The 20931-nt window shown below is 36.0% G+C and overlaps 3 protein-coding genes and 2 long non-coding RNA genes across 5 annotated transcripts; 1 reads left to right on the top strand and 4 right to left on the bottom strand.

Annotated features, from left to right (window-relative positions):
• Positions 1 to 3740: 3740 nt before the first annotated feature.
• Positions 3741 to 8306, bottom strand: LOC110850468. Its single transcript, XM_035852146.1, has 2 exons — positions 7579 to 8306; positions 3741 to 5244 (listed from the first exon to the last, which is right to left on the bottom strand). Exons 1-2 carry the CDS (start codon positions 7841 to 7843, stop codon positions 3935 to 3937), a joined length of 1575 nt encoding a protein of 524 aa, XP_035708039.1. The 5' UTR covers positions 7844 to 8306; the 3' UTR covers positions 3741 to 3934.
• Positions 8307 to 8450: 144 nt separating this feature from the next.
• Positions 8451 to 10805, bottom strand: LOC110849659. Its single transcript, XM_022097091.2, has 2 exons — positions 10336 to 10805; positions 8451 to 9539 (listed from the first exon to the last, which is right to left on the bottom strand). Exons 1-2 carry the CDS (start codon positions 10696 to 10698, stop codon positions 8577 to 8579), a joined length of 1326 nt encoding a protein of 441 aa, XP_021952783.1. The 5' UTR covers positions 10699 to 10805; the 3' UTR covers positions 8451 to 8576.
• Positions 10806 to 12530: 1725 nt separating this feature from the next.
• On the top strand, positions 12531 to 13115 carry LOC118435856. Its single transcript, XR_004835035.1, has 2 exons — positions 12531 to 12796; positions 12937 to 13115. It is a non-coding gene; the product is annotated as an uncharacterized LOC118435856 (long non-coding RNA).
• A 192-nt stretch (positions 13116 to 13307) lies between these two features.
• On the bottom strand, positions 13308 to 17589 carry LOC118435914. The gene is made up of 6 exons (XM_035852434.1): positions 17309 to 17589; positions 16566 to 16826; positions 15907 to 16187; positions 15365 to 15539; positions 15051 to 15295; positions 13308 to 13797 (listed from the first exon to the last, which is right to left on the bottom strand). The coding sequence occupies exons 1-6, from the start codon at positions 17462 to 17464 to the stop codon at positions 13308 to 13310; spliced, it is 1608 nt and encodes a 535-aa protein (XP_035708327.1). The 5' UTR covers positions 17465 to 17589.
• Positions 17590 to 18782: 1193 nt separating this feature from the next.
• Positions 18783 to 20453, bottom strand: LOC118435666. Its single transcript, XR_004834954.1, has 4 exons — positions 19872 to 20453; positions 19435 to 19792; positions 19190 to 19363; positions 18783 to 19103 (listed from the first exon to the last, which is right to left on the bottom strand). It is a non-coding gene; the product is annotated as an uncharacterized LOC118435666 (long non-coding RNA).
• Positions 20454 to 20931: the final 478 nt, after the last annotated feature.

Here is a 20931-nt window from a genome sequence, read left to right as displayed (position 1 = left end):
TGTGAGACGTGTGGCAAGGAGTTTTCGACACACGGAATCTTAGCGAGGTAAGACTTGAAGAGATCTGTTACCCTTACCGTCTCCACTGCCTGACCACAGGGTAAGGAAAACCCCGGAGTTTTGCTATTGAAAACCCATACCCTGGGGTTTTACCTGGGTTTTGCGGGTAGTCTGGGTAGTTGGGGTTTTGGGGGCAAACTGAGCCAGTATCCCATGTATTCAGGATTTCCAAGTTGTGAAAACAATCTGCTTTTGCAGTAATTTCACAGCAAACCAACTTATTAATTCAATTTTAATAATTAGCTTTTATAATTGTAAATAATACCCTGTTGTCATATATTTTGCACTTTATTAAATTTTAAAACCCCGACTACGCCAACTACCCGTGGGTATTGCTCAAATTTGCTACCCAAAACCCACCAAAACCCGCAATACCCCAAAAACCCGGGGTAGCATACCCTGCCTGACCATGCATGGTCCCTCTTTATAAACGAGGGCAGGTTCGCTGTAAGAAATTCATGCAAAACTTGTCCTCGTTGTCAGTGCCCGTTCGAGGCCTTCAACGACTGTAGTCAAATCCAAGAATGGCGCCTTTAGGGGGTGATACCAAATATTTTTTAATCAATTTATTCCAACTTTATTTTATGTAAGCATCAAAAAATGTATTGATTTGAAGCAACTTTTAAAAAATAGAGTAATGTATGAATAATACAAAGACTTCCATCATATAGCCACCGATAAGAAATGCAACACTCGGTCACTCCCCCTGACATGTGACTTGAATTTTAGTACATGCAACTTTTTTCATAATTTAGATGAATACTTTGTCGGGCTCGATTGACATGTGTTTGACTGACTAATTGTAAGTTGTCTTCCTCAAATGCAATAACCATTTAAACTTAAAATTAGAAAAAATCTAAGAATTCAAGATTGAATGAACAATTCCCGTGCTACAAGTCTTATCGGTTACTATAATGGTGGTCTCGGCTCGGGTGGAAGATTATTCATACATATGTAAGTACCTAAATTTTCAAAGTTGCGTCCAATATATGTTTTTTGTTGTTACTGACTACTGACATAAAATTAAGTAGGAATGAATTTGTTCAAAAATTGTTGGGCATGTCCCCCAACTACTCGTCCCATAAGAACACGCTTCATTATATTTCTTTATATGTATGTAAATACATACAGCGCCCCATGATTTTAAGTACAAAATGTGTCTCGCTCAAACTTACAATATTCCTTGCAAAGTTTGAATAATTCTATCAAACATGCCTGGATTAGAGATACATGAAGAATAAGTTTAATTCATTATTAGTATGTATTGGTGGGGTGACGATCCTGCCATAGTTAGACTGGACCTTCAGCTGCGCAAGCACTAGGGCTTATTGCAGTCATTATTAGTAAATCGTGTATTAAATTTTAATATTTGTAAACTTCCCGAATTAAAACAGAGTTTACAGAAACGTAAATATTCTAATGAACAGAAATGGCATGCGTGACTCTATTGTTTATCAAAATTTTATTATGCAAAGACGCCATGTGAATTAGTTCAAGTAGATTGCAATGCAAACTATGGACTTACATGAACATGTAATGTTTAGTAAGTTATAATGTGACCATTCTTTGAGATGGATGGTAAGCTTATCTAAAAGCTCATTAAAGTAAGCTAAGTGTAAAAAATAAACCAGTAAAATGACCTATGTGCAGCCAATTTAAAAAAAATGCTGTGGGGGTGACTTCACGTGCATATTGCAGTATGACATATTGTAAATAAAATCCCCCCAGTGACCCAATTTCAGCTGGTCACAGCCACTTTTAGGTGAAAATTAATACGTTTTTGCACAAAAAATAATTCACCAAAATTCCAATTTTGGTCGCATATTAAAAAATTATACATACTCGATCTCACAAATAAATTATCGATCAATTCAAGTTTATTTTTTTCGAGAAATTTTCAAAAATTGTGAAATTAAAGAAAAACTTAAATTCATATTAGAATTGATCGACAATTTATTTATGAGCAAGAGTGTGTACAACTTTTGAATATGCGACCAAAATTTGAATTTTGATGAATTATTTTATGTACAAAAACGTGCGAAATTTTCATCTGAACGTGGGTGTGGTCAGTTAAAAAGGGGTCATAGAGTTACAAATTAAGCAAAGACTGAACTTAGGAGGATAGCAGTAGGCACCCATAGATTTCGACACCCGTGCCGGAAATGCCTGAATTTATGATTAAGTGAAAAATACGTAGAAGGCCTATGTAAAGAACGTCCGGGAATGAATGGGAATGCACGCTCTAGCGAGTATATTGACAAATCAATAAACCCGCGAACTATAATAATTTAAATTTCTGAAAGCCCACTTCATTAGGGTCAATTTGGTATATCACTCTTAAATTTCAAAAATGGATAAGGGTAGAAGAAGCTTGTTTGAAAGGGAGCTGTTAGCAAAACGAGTGATGGAGTTCTACAACACGACAGCCAACCGAGACTCCAAGGTGACCTGGAACTTTTTTAAGCAGGAAGGAATTCCAAGTTCAAATGTGTATTCCTACATAAAAAAGTTCAAGGATTCCGAAAATGTGCAATTCAAGAAGCCAGCTGGTCGTCCGGCGAAGCTAGCGACCACTCGAGTGAAAAATAGAATTGAAAAAAATTTCAAAACCAAGCCATCAACGTCAGTAGCTGTAGCTGCCAGGAAAGTCAAAATTTCCAAAAGCTACCTGGGGGAAATTAAGGTCCATAAATTAGGAATCAAAGCAAGGACCAAAAAACCTGCACCAAATTACAAGCCCGTACAAGAAAGTCGGATCAAGGATTGCTGTCAAAAATTGTTGAAGAAAATGCGTGGAAAAGTAGTGATCCTGGATGACGAAACGTATGTTCCGGTTGACCCTTCAAATCTTCCAGGGCGTCATTTTTTTCATAGCTCGGATCCCTCTGAAGTGGCTTATGAAGAAAAAGTACGAAAAAAAGACAAATTTCCAAAGAAATATTGCATTTGGCAATGCATCTCCAGTCACGGACATGTATCAGACCCGGTAGTTCTCGAAGGGAATATCAATCAAGATATTTATCTGAAAAATTGCGTCAAGGCTGGATTGGAAGCATTTATTAATAGGTTTCACAAAAATGATAAAGTTTTGTTTTGGCCTGACCTCGCCACTTGTCACTATGCAAAGAAAGTGACCGAGTACCTCAGAAAGAAAAATATTGATTTCGTACCAAAAGATATCAACCCACCTAATGTACCCCAACTCCGCCCAATCGAAAAATTCTGGGCACGTTCTAAGTCAGTATACTCCCGGCTTCAAGATGTGCCTGACACCTTTCGAAAATTCAAAGGACGATGGAAGAAAATCACCTCGGAAGTGGCAAAAACTTCGGGAAAAAATTTAATGAAAAATCTTCGCAAGAAAATCGAACTAGTCGCCAACAGGGGTGTGGCGGCCTTAGCTATTAATTAAATTATGTAGGTACGTATTTGGTATTATACATATGCAAAAAGTTTAAAATTCCGATAACTCATTGTGATTTTATGACCACATTTTCAGACCATTCCCATTCATTCCCGGACGTTCTTTATGTGTATAACTCAATTGTAACTTCAGTGCCCCTTCATACCTTAGTAATCATTTTTGAGTGCAGAAATGGACGCGATATTATTTACGAGTTGTCTTATGGCACCCAGTCAGTATGCAACGGGGCAGTATTGTTATCCAACCACAAATCTGTAAATATTTTCATTTTATTCATATTTTTTAGTTATTGCAACATTTTAATAAATATTTACCAGATGCATATGCTAAGGACTTCAATTTAAATAAGAAATTACAATTTTCCATCATTACCACATATTAAATACAACTAGTGCAAGTGTCAAATTTGTGCAGAAATTTGTAGTTTGTGTCTGCTAATTTATTCTGTAATTATCTTATGTATCTCCCCATTTCTATAGTATAACCACCATCATGGCGAAATACTTGGGCAAAAAGTTTGCGAGTAGAAACCGAAAAATTAATCACGTCTCGATCCCACCCCTCAAGAACCAGTCGATCCCGTAGAAAAATAGCGAATGATGCATGATTTAGAACAATATTATCATTTTGCGATCCCTTTTCCCATATTTTAAAGACATATTTTAAATCAGAGCCAACAACGTGATCAAGATCAATATTTTTAAATAAAACTGCGAAAATGTGATTCCTTTTGGAAGGATAGAAATTTTCACCTAAAACCTGCGAAAGTAATGGATTCGAGGAAATGATTGCGCCGTTAAAGTTAATTAGCGAATATTTTTCTAACTGGGTAACAACTACCAGGGTGGACTTCAAATCAATGCGAGAAACTAATTTACCTACCAATTTGCCAAAAATTGAGTGTTTTTCATAGATTGAGACCAGTTCGTGCAAAAATTCGAGATGAACTTCGCCCAGGCAATAAATCAGGATTAAAGTCGAGATCACTAATTTCGCTGGAGTTTTAAAGTTTTTTAAGATAGCGTCTACCTCACTATCGAGGAGATGCTGCAAAATACCGTGTTGCAAATTGGTGAGTTGTTCCTGCAAATTGTCATTATTGTCTGATTCCTGATTTTTTATGAAATTTGCCATCTTGACGATAGTGAGAGGATGACGAGTTTGACATAATTGGACACCTTCCTGGCCTGAGAGATGTTTCAAAAGCTGGCCGGCCTCGCTATCACGCATTTCCATAAGTTTGACTAATTTGACCCCACTTTTGAGCGGTAAATCCATCCCGCGTGTGGTGACTATTAAAATAATGTTGGAATCGACTAGGTCCAGAATCTCGGGGAATATTGACCCATTTCGATTGACGTCTAAATTATCGATTACAATGACCCACTTGACGTTCGGAACATCTCGAAATATCTTTTCCTTGATTGAGCTGAGCAGGGAGTGCAAAGTAGGTGCGGTTAGTTCAAAATGTTTAGCACATTTGTTTATGCCATCGGTTAGATGGCGGAATTGGCTTTCTCTAAAGAAAGTTATCAGCGGGGTAAATTCGTTGTCCGGACTGGTGTCCAGAATCTGGTTGATAAACTGTCTCACAACGGCGGTTTTCCCTTGGCCGGCAAGACCGGAAACTATAATAATCCGGGTACTCGTGTCGTTGTAGTGGTGAAGGAGGGTCTTGAGTTCGGCAACTCTGCCGAAAAAAGTGGCGCATGGCTTGGGAAGATTGAAGTGGTGGACAGATCCATAGTTTTGAAGGAGTTCTATGTATGTAGGAGAGAAATAAGACAAGTTTGTAAAATTAAAATTACATAAAAATTTGTTTAATTTAAATTGTAAATTTGGTGGAAAGGTTTGCTTTTTCTGAATCTTTTACGCCTAATGTTAACTTATGCTTTTTACTTTCTCTTTGGTATCAACTTTCACTTTACTTTCCCGTTACTTTCCTATCGGTAATTTTAAGTTCAGGTGAAAGCCAGTACTTTCACCATGCTATCACCTTTTCCTTTCTCTTTAACGAGGTAAAGTTAAAATTACAAAATTAAGATTTATAGCAAAATTAATGTCATCTTCGACCAATTTGTAAAATACATAGAAATTGACCCAGCGTAGGGAGGTTCGGACGATATTTCCAAATGGAACTATTGAGGTGGACTTATTTCTAATTTCGACATCCACAATCGTTCATTCCGATTTTTTAAAACCGAATAAAGTCCGATTTTCGATTTAACCGAAAACCGGTTTACGAGTTTCAAGAAAACGGGTTTTGTAAATTTTACGCACCCGTAGACCGGTTATCGATTTAGTATTTCTTATTATTGAGATAAAAATTAATTTTTATAAAATACCTTATTCCCAAGTTCATGTCTAATTTTGTATTACATTTTAAAATTTGTACTGAAACCTTTTTGCATAGAATCGAAAACCGGTTTTACCAAAATTGAAAAATCGGAATAATCGAGAACCGGTTTTTTTAAAACCTTTTGATTTTGGAAGCCTCATTTCTAATACGAGAACTTTGAGATGATCCAGAATTATACCTGAATACCGCTACAAATATTTACACTATAATTTACGGATAGCAATAATCGTATTTATTGCAAATCATCATTTTAATTTTCGATAAAACAGTGAAATAGAAATCTTTTTTTTTTAAATTAGTGAAAATTACTTTCACTTTGCCTTAAAAGTAGAATCGCGATGTACTTTCAAAAGTAACATAAAAGTAACGGTAAAGTGAAAGTGAAAGTCGAGTCAAAATTCCCCGAATGGAAAAGTAAAATCTATGGTAAATCCAAAGTTTTACTTTAGCTTTGCCGTTGGAGTTAATATTTGCAAAATCCAAAGCAAAATTGAAAAGTGACGGCAAAAGTAGTGGTAAATCCCGAGTTAACATTAGGCGTTATTAGAACTACGCTTAATGTCTAGACTATTTATATTGAATCGTAATTTCCCAATAAGCCGATGTCTTACTGGTATGTTTAGAAACGCCAAATTTGCATGATATTGTTAGGATCTCGTAAAGACATGTCCAATGTTACATGTCGGCAGAGGCTTGTTAATCCCGTATTGAGGATTGGGGATTAGGATTAAGATTTGGGATTAATTAATCCTTAATCTTAATCTTTAATCCCTCATTGTTTTACTTTTAATCGCTAATCCTAACTCAATTTAAACCGAGATTTTAATCCAAAGTTGGGATTAAAATGGGATTAGATTAGGATTAAATCTCAAATTCATTTGATTTAACTTTTTCATAGGAAAAATCAAATTAATTCTTACTTTCTTGCATAAGAAAATTAATTTTCTTCACAAGATGGAAAACACACTGATTTTGAATTAATTATTGGGCGTGTTTGTAAGGAAGAGCAATCATGGAAAAGTTTACCCTAAACGTAAAGAGTAAGAAACCTGGAAAAACAGAATTGTAGTAGTACAGGTTTCAATTATAGCCAGATAAAATTTCACATCTCCCTTGAAAGTACATATCGTCGGACTAATTCTAAAACAACCTAAGTGACTTCGTTTCTTAATTCTAAAACAACCTAAGTGACAATAAAAACTATAGCTTTTACTGTCACATAGGTTGTTTTCGAATTAAGAAACGAAGTCACTTAGGTTGTTTTAGAATTAGTCCGACGATATTTGTTTGTTTGCTCATCCGCCTCAGTCGAATGAGACTTTATTTACGACGGAATGATTTTTTCATTCAAGAGGTCTAACCATTCAGTTGAAATGCTTACTATGATCTCAAGGTTTGTTACTTGTTAGTTTCATAAAAAAATAAGGTTTAAATTTAACTAAAAATGTTTGTGTGTTTTTCTAATCCGGGATTAAAATTAATCCAAATCCCTAATCCATGAATTCTGTCGAAACAATTTAATCCCAAGTTGATCTTAATCCCGCAGTTGAGTTAATCGTTAATCTTAATCATTAACCCTCAAATTTATGTGATTAATCCCTAGTCTCAATCCCCAATCCCGATTTCAATCCTAAGTCTCTGCATTTAAAGATTCATTATAACTATGCCCTTAAGATACCAATTTTTGTCACATTTCTGGAGATATCATTAAAAGGTGGTAGCCGAATGGGTTTACCTGCAGCAGCGTCAAGCTTATTGAAGCTCAGGATCTGGCACAGTTTTGAAATGGTAGCCTGGTCTCCATTGCGAGTCACCCAGTCTGTCAATACATCCCGTAATGTCGTCGCTGTAAGTGGAATTCCTCTCAGAAAGTTTGACCGAAGGTGATCCCTTAGTGAGAGAGACGTTTGTAAAATATCGACCACCAAGTATCTCTCCGAAGTCAGGTTAGAGTCGCGAATTAATATATTACTGATCTTGTTTGGTAGCACGATCGTCATTTTGCACTGAATAACAAAAAAATAACAGTAAAACTTATCTGGCCCGCAGCCGACGTTGGAATGAATGAATATTTGTTCGTGTAGATTATGACGTGGGGAAATGTATTGGTCAGTGTTCGCCCCAGCAAAAATGCGCTGTTTTGCTTAAATCAGCGGTATTTTGCTCTGGAAGTTCCAACAGGGTAGTTGTGTACTTAATACGCAGATACATGGCGATCTATAAAACAGTAAAAAAGCAAGAGCAAAAAGAACAAAACTGCAAAGAAAACCATGTAAGTAAAAAAGCAAAATAACATTCCAAGCTTGCCTGGTTTTTGGCTAACACTGGTATTAACTGATAGACAATGTTATCAGTGCCATGCAGGATGTTTATTTAATGACGAAGCAGTGAGAGCTTATCTACATACACACATTTCAACTACTTCATTCGATGAAGCGATTATGAACGTTGGTATAGTTTCATTTGAGCATCTCCTTTTTACACTTCAGTTACGGTTATTGACGGAACCGTTCATGAAAAACAATTTTTTTCATGGATTTTTCCATTACATTGGTTTCGCTTAGAATTAAACATGTAATTTAAGATTTTACTTGCCTGACCAAGACATGACATAATAGTATGGAATAGCGAATTTATTTTATATTTTATAAATGCCCATGAAATCAGATTTAAGTCAAATTTTTAACCGGATGATTAATCATTACAAATTTTTTTGAATGGGATATTTATCCATTAACCACAAACCACCTCATCCTCAGGTTTGCACTCGAGTGTTCCAAAATCAAATAAATGACCGATTGGACATCTATAAATCGAAGCCCCTCCCTCAATGCATATTATGTAGAGCGAGCAATTATCCGGGTGTGGAAACTTATGCATCCCTTCGGCCGGGCAGGTGATGGTGGTTGGTGGTGGTGTCGTTGGTCCCTGGGTTGGCTCGACTTCCGGGGTGTCCGTGGCTTGCTGGGTGGTGGGTGTAGTTATTTGTACAGTGGTCGGCGCAGATGTGGTCGTGGGAATTGTGGTCGTTACTTCAGTAGTAGTTATGGTAGTAGTTGTCGGTTCAAATGTGGCGCCAGGATTTAAATCAATCTTCCACACTTGGTCATGCTCAATATACGTGCCATTTCCTTGATTCGAATATCCTCCAATCATATAAATTCTGTCCAACTTTTCCACATAAACTGATCCAGGGGCGGACAACCAATGGCCGGCAGCTCCAACCGGGAAATTATCCACGGGAATCAACTCATACTGGAAATTGGCCGGGTTCAATTTTACAATCCCGTCAGTGCGAGTGGGTGTCGCCCAATCGGTTTTGTATCCTCCAATAACGTAAACATTCTCCCTGGTGGACACGATGGAGGGGTTATATTTTATCTCGAGGAAATCCGTGGGTCCGACCGTGCTTTGTAAATTGTCCAGATTAAAGATTAGTGCAGTTCGGGTCTCTGGAAACCATACGTCTTGTATAAATCCAACGATCACGGCTTTCCGTCCAACCCGGGCGGCCGCCCTGTTCCGCTGCGTTATTGGTAAAGGTCCCAACCTGCTGGTGGTTTCCGTTGACATGTCATAAGACACGATATCGTCATCGAATCCAGGAAAAATATAGACAAGGTCGGAATCTTCGTCGTACTTGACACAGGTACTGGAATCAATGCTGTACGGTAGGGAGGTGACGTCGGTCACGACCTAGATAACGGTGAGACGATTAGGATAGGATCATACTCATTGAGGAATCTAGCTTTGACAGGATCCAAACGCAAAAAGTGATTTTTAACCTTGTAGATTTCTAAATACAGAAATAATGTATTTAATCCATGTTTAAAAATCGGTGAGGTTAATAATCACTCGTCTGATTTTTGCGAGACAAGGTAGTAACTTTACTACCACTATTTTCGTGATGAGTGTGAGAGTTCGAAATAACTCGTGTAACGATTGGATGGAAAACTTGGGCTATTATGTGTACAGCTTTACTTTCATGACACTTTACAAATTACAATTATTATGAGAGTTACATCTCAAATTATTACTAATAATTTGAAGTGTAACTCTCATAAATAAAGTGCGGCAAAGCACGATACATAAGTAGCCCAAAATTGCTTAGAATGCTTCACAAAACAAAACAAATAATTCACCGATTCAAATTTTAATAATGCCTAAAAACGAATTAATTAAAAACAAACTAATTATCTTTAATTTACCACATGCTCTATACTGCGACATGTCGACAACACAGAAAAACATGTTTTGCCTAAATTTCATGCATATCGACCACAAAATGCCGAAATTAGTGCAGGCGATAAAGCATGTCGAAAAAAGTGTCGAAATCTTAATCGCCATATTGCGAAATGTCAACAACACCGAAAAACATATTTTCCCCAAACTTCATGCATATCGCCCGCAAAACGTTCCCCCTATGATTAATTTTGTTACATACTGTACATATTTATCACTATTTTTATCTACTAAACCTCCCACATCCTACCTGGGTGCTTGGATCATATTTGAACACCCCGGTGTAATTTACAGCATTGTGTTGTCTGCCAAAGTAGAATATGTTGCCTGCGGAGTCCATCTGAGCAGAGGAGGAGGTCGAGTAGGATGGCATTTCCCCAACAATCTCAACCGTCTCAGAGGAAATGCTGAAACGCAAGATATCATTGCGTAGCAGGCCTCGCTGATTTCCACCAAACATGTAAATGTAGTCGTCGCCATCGTAAACTGAGGCAAAGTTTGTGATCGCGCCAGGAAGTCGAGCAACCAGGTCAGTGTGTAAGGCTTGAGAGAAGCACTTATTGTTACACGAAAGGAAAACCAAGAACCAAATTTTTAATGGAAATGATCCCATGATTATGGAAATATCTGTTTCAATGATACGTATTATTTTTGAAAAATTTTAACTAAAATGCAGGTTTTTGTAGCGACTCTTCCCAGCGTCAGTAATATGGTGACTGATCACCAATTAAATACCTTGTTTAAATTGTGGCAGTGTCACAGTGACGTTATTACCATAAGTGAGATTCAGGTTCATAGATAAGATTAGTAACATTGCTTAATAATTAGGGCATTCGCTGAGCACGTGAGTGCCAAAACCTACGATTAGATTAGACATACCTACATACACTCGTGCCAGACCAATGTAGCTGGGCGTAGAATTTTTGCTTGATTTGATAATGTATTAATTTGTGACAGGAAAAATGATATTGAAAAATGGTATGAGGAAATGAAGGTATAAGAAAAAATTGTAGAATGAAGAAATGGTGGATGAAACAAAAATTTGCTCTTTAGAAAATCTGGTGGCCCTTAAACGGACTTTAGTTTTTGAAGATCCTAGTACAGAGGACTTGGTGGTAATGTTATTTACCTTTAAGAACTTTGAAACCAGAGTTTAGTTCCACGTTTTCAATATACATAGTATAAGCATTAAGGCTGAGTCCCCATTAATCAGGATTACTTAATCACGAACCTCTGCTTATCAGCCTCAATGCCGAGACGCATTATATTTACAATAGAATGTAATTAATTTAGTCACCGGAGCACAAAATCACAACTTTTCGGCTGATAATGCTTTATACAGGGTGAGGCATAAGTTCGAATAAGAAATTTGAACCCTTGTATCTTCAAAACTACTGGACAGATTTTATTCAAATTTGCATATGTTGTAGTACATGCACTGCAGATAATACGAGAAAATCAGGCCCTTAATTGACCTTCAAATATCGAAATAGTTTTGAACTACCTATATTGATCTATGGCCGATGAGATGTAATTTTGCCGGCATTTCTTTCATGATTTTTTTAGAGACACAAAATTTTTATGAAATTTACAGGGCATCCTTGCCGCCTTCAAAATTGTCCGTGCATAGTAACCCAGATGGTCGTAATTATGTCCTTATGGTGCCAAAACCGAGTTGTACAAAAATTCTAAATTTCATCATTGCGCGAGTGTTGGACTCGCTACGCCGTGCTAATTGCATCAGGAAAGTCAAGGGCTGATTTTTTTAAAGATAAATATATTGTGATTCTACAACATTAACCATTACTTCTTGTATCCATGTTTTATGACAATTTTGACCCCTAATAGGACAAACATGACCTGGCCCGAACACACTACCATAAAACTGCACGGACAAAATGATTTATGGGCCTTGGTGCCGTTCTTCACTCAAAGTGCACTATTCATTGTGTATTTTGGCAGTCCGATGGACAAAACTGGCCTAAACGTTGAAATTTGGTGGCACATGCAAAATTTCGATCTGAAATTTTAGCGGGTAGTGCAATTTTGACGTCCCGGAACGTCTCCCTTTTACATCCACTATATTCGAAATACAAATTTCAAGTCAATGAGAAAAATTACATTTGTTGCATAATGTTTGGGATCATCTGTCTTTAAATTTCAATTAATTTGGGGAAACAGCTCATAAGATATAAGGGTTTCACTCCTTATTCGAACTTATGCCTCACCCTGTACGTATGTAGCATGACTAGTAATCAGTGTAAACTGCGCATTTATGTATAACAATCAGTTGAACTGAATTGAACTCGAATTATTGTGTAATGGAGGACAACATTTATTAATCAAGGCAACGTTTTCTCCCAAAAATTGTGGATAATTATACAAGCATGTACATATGTACTTCAGTAAATTCCGTGGCGATGCATGATATACGTAATTTTGTATAACCAATCGTATAAATTTACAACCACTTTATTCTCCAGGGGTAGATTCCAAATCAACTCCAGCGAAACAGTCCAAGAAATTGGAAATAAAATTTATAAATTTTCCTCGTATACAATTAAGTACATGGTTTTTTGCAGTTCTGTTGGAATATCACCCTGTCGTGTGATTCTGGTAGTGGATGCGGACTCCTTTGAAGTCCAAGTCCATCAAAAAACTGACAACTCCACGATTAGCACACCCTGCATTGTAGGGACGGAATCTGGAATGTAAGTTTTAGAAATATTTGACCGTTTTAAAGTCAATCAATCAAGTACATAAGTTAGGTGTGATTGAATTTTCGCATTTCTATTATGTATATCTTTTCCTCACAATTTGTTCCTTCCGGACGAATAAATAAATGCCACAGACAATCCAATGGCTATCTTTACAGCTAAGTTAGCTGTTAGCTGAGCTAACACGATCACTCGATGAATCCAGATATCGTCACTGTTCGTGTACAACATACCAGGTCAAGAAGTGTCACGTTTCACAAAATACCAAGTTAAAAGTTTGTAGTTTCAATAAATACCAAGTCATTTTTGGGGAGTATTGAGATTTTACGTTTGTTCACGGCGCACAAGATAGTTTTTACCCCTTGACAATTGTGCCCAAAATATTATCATACCAATGAGGTGAATGTTTAAAATTGTGCTTGTGCTGTTATGAGAGCAAAATTTAAGACAACCCATCCACATATTTACTTGTCTTTATTAAAAGATAAAAATTTCAACTTAGATTTTAAATACTAATGTATTCTGTATTCGACTCATGTTTATGCGGTGTCAAAAATGATAAAATATGTGTTTTTTTACTGCGGGCATCAATTGATGTGAGCGGCTGAGATGAAGTAACAGAACTGCTGGCATTCCCAATGGAAGAAGCATTATTTAAATTGTGGAGTGGTATTTCTACAAAATTGGGGGAACCCTCTGTCAAATTATTTGGCAGAAAGGCGTGGAGCGACGAATTCTGGGGTTGGGGGGACCTGTATGTAGCATAACTGTAGGAGTAGCTATACATACAGGATGCGTAGCTATACGTGTAACTGTCAGGGGCGTAAGTATACGTCACTTGGCCCAGATCGCATCTTGAGGGGGATGATTTGCCATAATTGTCATATTTGGACGAACGTGTCATCTCCACCCCGCACGATGTAGAATTAGTCTCACAAATTGGTTGTGTCTCCTCCACAATTGCTGCTACGTCTTCATTCCGGTTTTGGAAGTAACTGAAAAAGTTCAAGAAAATCTGAGATCCTCTTTTTGTGTATAAAAATTAAGGATTAGTAATCCGGATCAGAGCTGACGGATTATTCAGTAACTAGCCCAGAAGCCCGTCTTAAAGACAGGCCGATTTTAAAATTGCCAACCACCATCTGAAAATTATGATATTATTGCAGTATATAATAGCTCAGTATATCTTTCCTAACTTTGCTCTATAATCATATATTGCCAACGAATTTTTTTAACGTTGCTAAGGAATTTTTTTAACGTTGCTAAGGAATTTTTTTAACGTTGCTAAGGAATTTTTTTAACGTTGCTAAGGAATTTTTTTAACGTTTCTAAGGAGTTTTTTTAACGTTGCTAAGGATTTTTTTTAACGTTTCTAACGAATTTTTTAACGTTGCTAAGGAATTTTTTTAACGTTGCTAAGGAATTTTTTTAACGTTGCTAAGGAATTTTTTTAACGTTTCTAACGAATTTTTTAACGTCGCTAAGGAATTTTTTTTAACGTTGCTAACCATAACCATAACCATAATCATAACCATAACCATAATCAAAACCATAACCATAATCATAACCATTATCATATTCATAACCATAACCATAATCAGAATCAGAATCAGAATCATAACCATAATCATAATCATAATCATAATTATAACCATAATCATAATCATAATCATAATCATAACCATAATCATAATCATAATCATAATCATAACCATTATCATAATCATAATCATAACCATAACCATAACCATAATCATAATCATAATCATAATCATAACCATAATCATAATCATAATCATAATCATAACCATTATCATAATCATAATCATAACCATAACCATAACCATAATCTTAATCATAATCATAACCATAACCATAATCATACTCATAATCATAACCATAATCATAATCATGATCATAATCATAACCATAATCATAATCATAATCATACTCATAATCATAACCATAATCATAATCATGATCATAATCATAACCATAATCATAATCGAAAATAGACTCGTGCTCTGATTGGCGGATACAGAAACCCAGCAGCCAATCAGAACGCAGGAATGTCACGGAAAATTTCACGGGACGGACTTTTCGAAATTATAATATAGATAATATGGATACGATCCGAATAATTTGAAAAATCCTATCCGGATTTCGTATTAGCCGGATCGGATTTTACTGATCGGATCCTTCCAGCCGCATAAATACATATTTATAAAATAAATAAATAAATGCGAACCTCATTATTTCGGTCTGTAACTGCTTGGATTTTGTGTTATTCACAAATCGGAGGAGACCATCATCTCCACGAATTAGATCAGCTGTAAAATTGAACATATTTCTGTTCAAGATTCCCCATCGAGCCACGTACTGGCGATCTTTCCAAGAACCGTGCCACAAGTGATTTATCCTCATCCCTGGCACGAATCCTACAATTGATTTTCCAGTATCTTTTCTCAAGTGGTGAAGTTTGTTGTATGATTCCTGAAAATTAATCGGATTATTGACAAGTGAAATTTAAATTTGTTAAGTACTAGGCATTTTTAAACATACTTGTGATTTATGGAGGATATATTCCTCAATTGCGGGGTTAAGCCAATGTTCCGCGGCACCAGAGACGGAGTTGATTAACGAGAATGCAAAGTGTAGATCGTTGGAACCCGTAATATCGAAGTCTGGGAGACCACCCATTTCCTTGAAGGTTTTCACCGTGGTTGCCCAACCGTAGCTTAATTTGAAAAAAATAATAAAAAAATAAAGTAATTGAATAATTGCAGACTCATTGTCAGATTAGGACTGACATTTTGGCCCGTTCAGGCCAAAATGTCAAAAATGTCAAAAATGACAAAATGCCAAAAATTAAACAAGAATTTGTTTAATTTTGTTTATCTTATTTATTTTTGAATGATCCTGAATTTCAGAAATATAAAAAAAATTAGCAACAACGAATGTATGAACACAAATTTTAAAAAAATAAGATTTGTTAGGTATATTTTTGAAATACTCGATTGCAGGAAAATAAACAAAGTAAACAAAAATAAACAAACATTACAAATTATCGGCCGTAGTCAGTTGTAGGAAATTTCGTTCCTTACCCAGGATGAGCATACCACTCCTGGTTTCCCTTAACTGAGGAATAACCAAATGAATGATCCGTTCTCAAGATCTCATCGTGGGGCCCGAGAAAATTTGCGGTTTCGAAAACCTGCACGATGAGATTGTCAGTCAAAGCAGCTTTTGTCCGATTGACCCAATCCGCATGTACAAACTCTATGTCGGCATCCAACCAGGCGACATACTTGGCATTGGGGGGCAATCGTGAGACTGCAATGTTGATGAGCGATTCTTTCACCCAGTAGACAGAGTGGGACCGGATCTAGGTAATAATTTTGTTAGATTTAAAAAATGCAAGTTAACTTAGTTACACATACTTGTGTAACGACTTATTATATTCCTTTTGGTGACCTAACCAATAACACATAAACGTATAATTGAAAATTTACGATTGACAATCAAAATAATTTATAAAAATTGAATCAATCCCATTACACATAAAATGAAAAAAAGTTATTACTGCAGACAACAAGTAGAATTTTCCAACCAAAATGTTTAACGTTTTCTATATCGACGCAATACAAGTGTTAGAATTGTTGAAATTTTTGTAAATGTTGAGATTTGCAATTGTTTCAAACAATTTGTTTGTCTGCTAAAAAATTGGGATTTGAATTTACGACAAAGACCCTTGTATAAGTACCTGAATGTGACTTTGGTTATTTTCCTCGGTTACTTGAAACTCATCCTGACCAATGGCTGGGAAGATGGCTTCAATCGTGACAAGCTGAGCTCCCGTTTGATTCATGTGTGTCTCAAAGCGACGGTAAAGATCGTACCGAGTTTTGTAGCAGGCTGGATTGAAGATGGCTGCTATTACGTAGAAATCATTCATGCTGGGGGTTGGTTCCGAGCCGGGAAGAGTGACATCTGTTATCCGGTCAGTTTCTGGGAATGCACTCTCCTAGAGGAGGCATTATTTATCAACATATGATCAATCACGATAAAACAAAATATGTACAAGTAAGGATTCGAATTAACAAATCAGATGACGTTCTTTTGCAGAACGTACTGTACTGGACTGAAAACAGAATTTCTGATAATGACGGTTTAAATGTGTGTCTATTATCTCCCATTTATTTCTCCTATTTATACATATTTCCTGCTTGCCTACACTCTAAAAGATAGATAATCATAATTGTATTCACCTGCCTCATAATAAAAATTTTACCACCTGGTAATAAGTAACTCTTAAGTGGTAAAAATTATTACTACTTTATTTACTACATTTTTATTTCCATGCAGTAATCAGTCCATCTATTATCGGATTAGTTAGTATATATGATTTCAGCTAGCACCAGATTATTTAGAGTGTATGCACATATTTTCATACTCCTCGATTTTCGAAAATTTAAGACATGCAAATATGAATTTAATATTTCAAACCTTCCGCTCCTCGTGAGGAGCATCTCCTGGTTGAGTTGGATGATGGAATTGGGATGTGAGACGGTTATGCGTGTAAAATAATTCAGGCATTTCACAATCTACGGGTCGACTTGCCAACCAAATTAGACACACCCATTGGATAGTTTTGCAATTCATGACAAATTTTAGTGTGGTGCAAATCTTTTGGTAAAATATTGCTACTACAAAATGTGAACGTTGCGTCTCAAGGGTGAAAGGTGACTGAAAGGGAAATGTTAAATAACCTGGATAAATGCCAAGGAATCCCGGTTTACGTGGTGATCATAGAATATTAAGTATGTATTGTATGGTAACAAAGGTTTATGTATGTCCCGGTATTAACGGAATTGTACCGTACGCATGGAAGAAGAGAAAAGGGAACCGGGTACAAAATACTAATTGACAGGTTGCCTTACTTATGTGGAATAACGACTTTTAACTATTCTCCAATCATCCCCAGCATGCATATGAACCGTATGTATGTAAATAGGTCAGGTTCAACTGTTAAAGATTTACAGGTATTCAGGTAGAATTATGTACTTCACCGGTAACGGAGGATGATACCGTTGGCTTTGGAAAGGACACACATCCAGACCGTTATGTTTCCCCACTAAACGAAGGAACGTGGCTCAAGCGAATTTTTCCTTGTGACACGTAGAGTGTGAAAAATCCTGAAGAATGGTGAATGCTTGATTGCACATGAGTCCAAAAAATGTCATCGCACAGGATAACAAAAAGAGCAAAAGTGGTCCTAAGTTTAACATATGTATGCAAGATGTTGCCCAGTTTTGCTGGTAAACATATTTGAGTGTGACTGGTAGCCTTTACCAGTAATTTCCAGAAGGTTAAAATAATTCAAATGTCAACTTAAACGTTAAAATGACTAACGTACATATGTAATTCTGCTCAAACTAATAAATTATTTGGGGCATTCACGTTGTGTAAATTGTAAATTAATCGTAGTATTAATCTAAATTGTAAACTTTTTGCTTGTTTTCATCCCTGACAATTACGACGGTGACGTGAATACCCTAGTAATATTTTAGAATCTAAAAATATGTATCCCTGAAATTAGTAACATACATGTCATAGTCCTACTTAACTTTTATTGTTTTACTCACAAATAGATACATCCCAACCAACCAAAGTCTGAAAATTTTGTACCAAATTTGTACTACTGGATTAATGCGTATTCACCGTTAAAATGTGAAGCGGATTTGCAGTAATTTTGTACAAGTCGCATGTACAAGATTCATACGAAAAAATTGTCAATGCAAGTTTACTTGTACAAAATATGTACTAAATTTACACAAACAGGTTTGTACGAATTTGGTGATGATTGATATGCAGTAATATGGTGAGAATTTAGTACCAATTTAGTGCGAATTTAGTGCTGATTATGCACTAATGATACGCATGAAATTTATGCACATTTATTTACACGGATTACTCAAATTTCAATTGTTTATTTATTTCAAATTCATCTTCATTATTTCCACATTAATTGGTTCTCAAATAATTCTAATTTATAGATTAATTTCTAATTAAAAGATGAATTGCAAATTGGCGTACAAAAATATTTATCATTAATCATCGGCAGAATTAAATATATGGGACCTTGAAGTAGATTAGCTGCTAATCGATTTGCGAATGGAATCTTGTCGCTTTTTTCCAGTATATCGAATTTTAGAACGAAGCTCATTCGTAATCATGGAATGAGTATGTCGTACACGTCCTTAGCCAACGACGATCCACCCTTCCTCGAAAGAGAAGCAATCTGAAATAATTGCATTGAGCTATAAAAATTGTTTTCCAACTTATTTGCATTGCATTGCTGCAGTAATTATACATACAAACTCTTACTTCTTCATTATAATAGGATGGATTTGCCAGTAACGCTTAGATATTCTCCAGCTCGTCCACAGTTTTTGAATTTGGGCAACTAGCTCTTGTTGATTTTATCAGAAGTTTTTCAAGATTTGCCACCCTTTCCAACAATATACATATGCTGATTTCTCAATGACTCTTCTTGAAATTCTGTATTCAAACACGAGTTTATAGAAATTTAATGTAAACATAATAATGTGAGACTAATAAATGAGCCTTACCTCTGAATTCTGATATAAGTGATTCAATCCCTGGGTCCGGCTCTAATTGCTAACTTTGAACCTGTGGGGTCTCGCTACTCACTTCTTCAGTTGAGGGGATGGCGATGGGGACGGTTGAGTTCCCGATGAAAATAAATATTAAGATTGAAGTGTGTTTCAAACTACAGTGAATTTATTATTTATGATTTTCTTACTATCGGTGCACAAATCGGTGTCAGGGGCTAGTATAATGTTCACCTCAGACGCTTCAGCTGAGAATTTGATTCTTGACGACGTCTTGGTATGTCACAGTCACTAGAGTCGATCGGTTTATTCTTTATATATTTTTCCAATTTCTTTACGGCTTTATCGTACGTATCTATAAATTTAGTAAAACATCTTTGCATTATTAGGCTAAATATGGATGAGCGTAAAATTAGCCAAGAATAAATAATTACCGTGTGTTCCGACATATAATATGCCATAATTCGTCCAACCTTCTTGCGGGAGAGAAAATGGGTCACTTTGATAACTCGAAAATCCCTTAGGAATGGGATTAGTAAACTGACAAAGTTGAATCCTTGAAACTCCATGTGGACGGCACAACCTCCACCCCCTCGTCAACTTCAAACTCGAATAATACGAATGCTTTCAAATTGTCCGACATAGGTTCACAATTAGCTCACCAACTTTCTGGTTGGAATTCAAAATGGAGAAAAAACGTGGCGACGCTACTTTGTCAGATGCCAACCTGACTGATTACGTTGCTCGAATTGGTTTATTTAATCGCTAATAGAGAAATAGTACTAATTTATTAATAAATTATCGCGGAATAATCGGCACGAATTCAGTACAAATATTCTAGCACATTTTTACTGCAATTGGATTCGTGCAATTTTCCAGGTGCGAATTATGTATGAATTTAGTGCGAGAAATCTCATGAGAATTTTATGCCAACAAATACGTACTAAATTTTCACTTCTCCATTTGTAATAATTTACTACTAATTAATTTGTGATAATTTAATGCGTTTTGCGTGCTAATTTATTAGTAGTAGACAAATTGATACCAGTTTTGTATGAATCTAGTACAAATTAATGATTGCATTTTTTTATGCACAAAAATTGCATAAACTTGCATTGGAATTCGCAGCAAATATGCATTGAGGTTACTTGGGATACGAGTAGGATGAGATGTTAATTATGCATAACTTACTTTAATAGAAAATATTACGATTGGTAGACTATTTTATATGGCACGTGCGACGCAGCGGGTTATGCACTGCATACATGTGTGTCTCCTGAGCTGTGTAGTCTACATGTATGTATAATGGGGGTTTTCAAGTCAACGTTGCAAATATGTAAATATCGCAACAAATGGTAAACGTCTCAAACTCTGAAAAATCCTAAAGCCTAAAAGTAATGAAATAAGTTACGAAATAATGGCAAGCATTGGCTAATTTCCATACAAAATATTTCTTTTTGGGCCAAGTTAAATCATCGCACTGGTTTACGATTT

Source organism: Folsomia candida, unplaced genomic scaffold, assembly GCF_002217175.1.
Source record: "Folsomia candida strain VU population unplaced genomic scaffold, ASM221717v1 Fcan01_Sc005, whole genome shotgun sequence".
Taxonomy (NCBI): Eukaryota; Metazoa; Arthropoda; class Collembola; order Entomobryomorpha; family Isotomidae; genus Folsomia; species Folsomia candida.
Note: the sequence above shows the minus strand (reverse complement) of the source record. Positions and strands in the feature narration are given on the sequence as shown.

Bases quoted from the DNA above. Each gene is read 5' to 3' on its own strand.
- LOC110850468 (XM_035852146.1), bottom strand. From the start codon at position 7,843: ATGACGATCGTGCTACCAAACAAGATCAGTAATATATTAATTCGCGAC. The intron at 5,245-7,578 runs GTAAACCCATTC...CTACATACATAG, and splicing joins TAAGCTTGACGCTGCTGCAG to AACTCCTTCAAAACTATGGA.
- LOC110849659 (XM_022097091.2), bottom strand. From the start codon at position 10,698: ATGGGATCATTTCCATTAAAAATTTGGTTCTTGGTTTTCCTTTCGTGT. The intron at 9,540-10,335 runs GTAGGATGTGGG...ACCGTTATCTAG, and splicing joins AATATGATCCAAGCACCCAG to GTCGTGACCGACGTCACCTC.
- LOC118435914 (XM_035852434.1), bottom strand. From the start codon at position 17,464: ATGAATTGCAAAACTATCCAATGGGTGTGTCTAATTTGGTTGGCAAGT. The intron at 16,188-16,565 runs GTACTTATACAA...ATTATTACCTAG, and splicing joins ATAACCAAAGTCACATTCAG to ATCCGGTCCCACTCTGTCTA. The intron at 15,540-15,906 runs GTAAGGAACGAA...TTTCAAATTAAG, and splicing joins GAGTGGTATGCTCATCCTGG to CTACGGTTGGGCAACCACGG.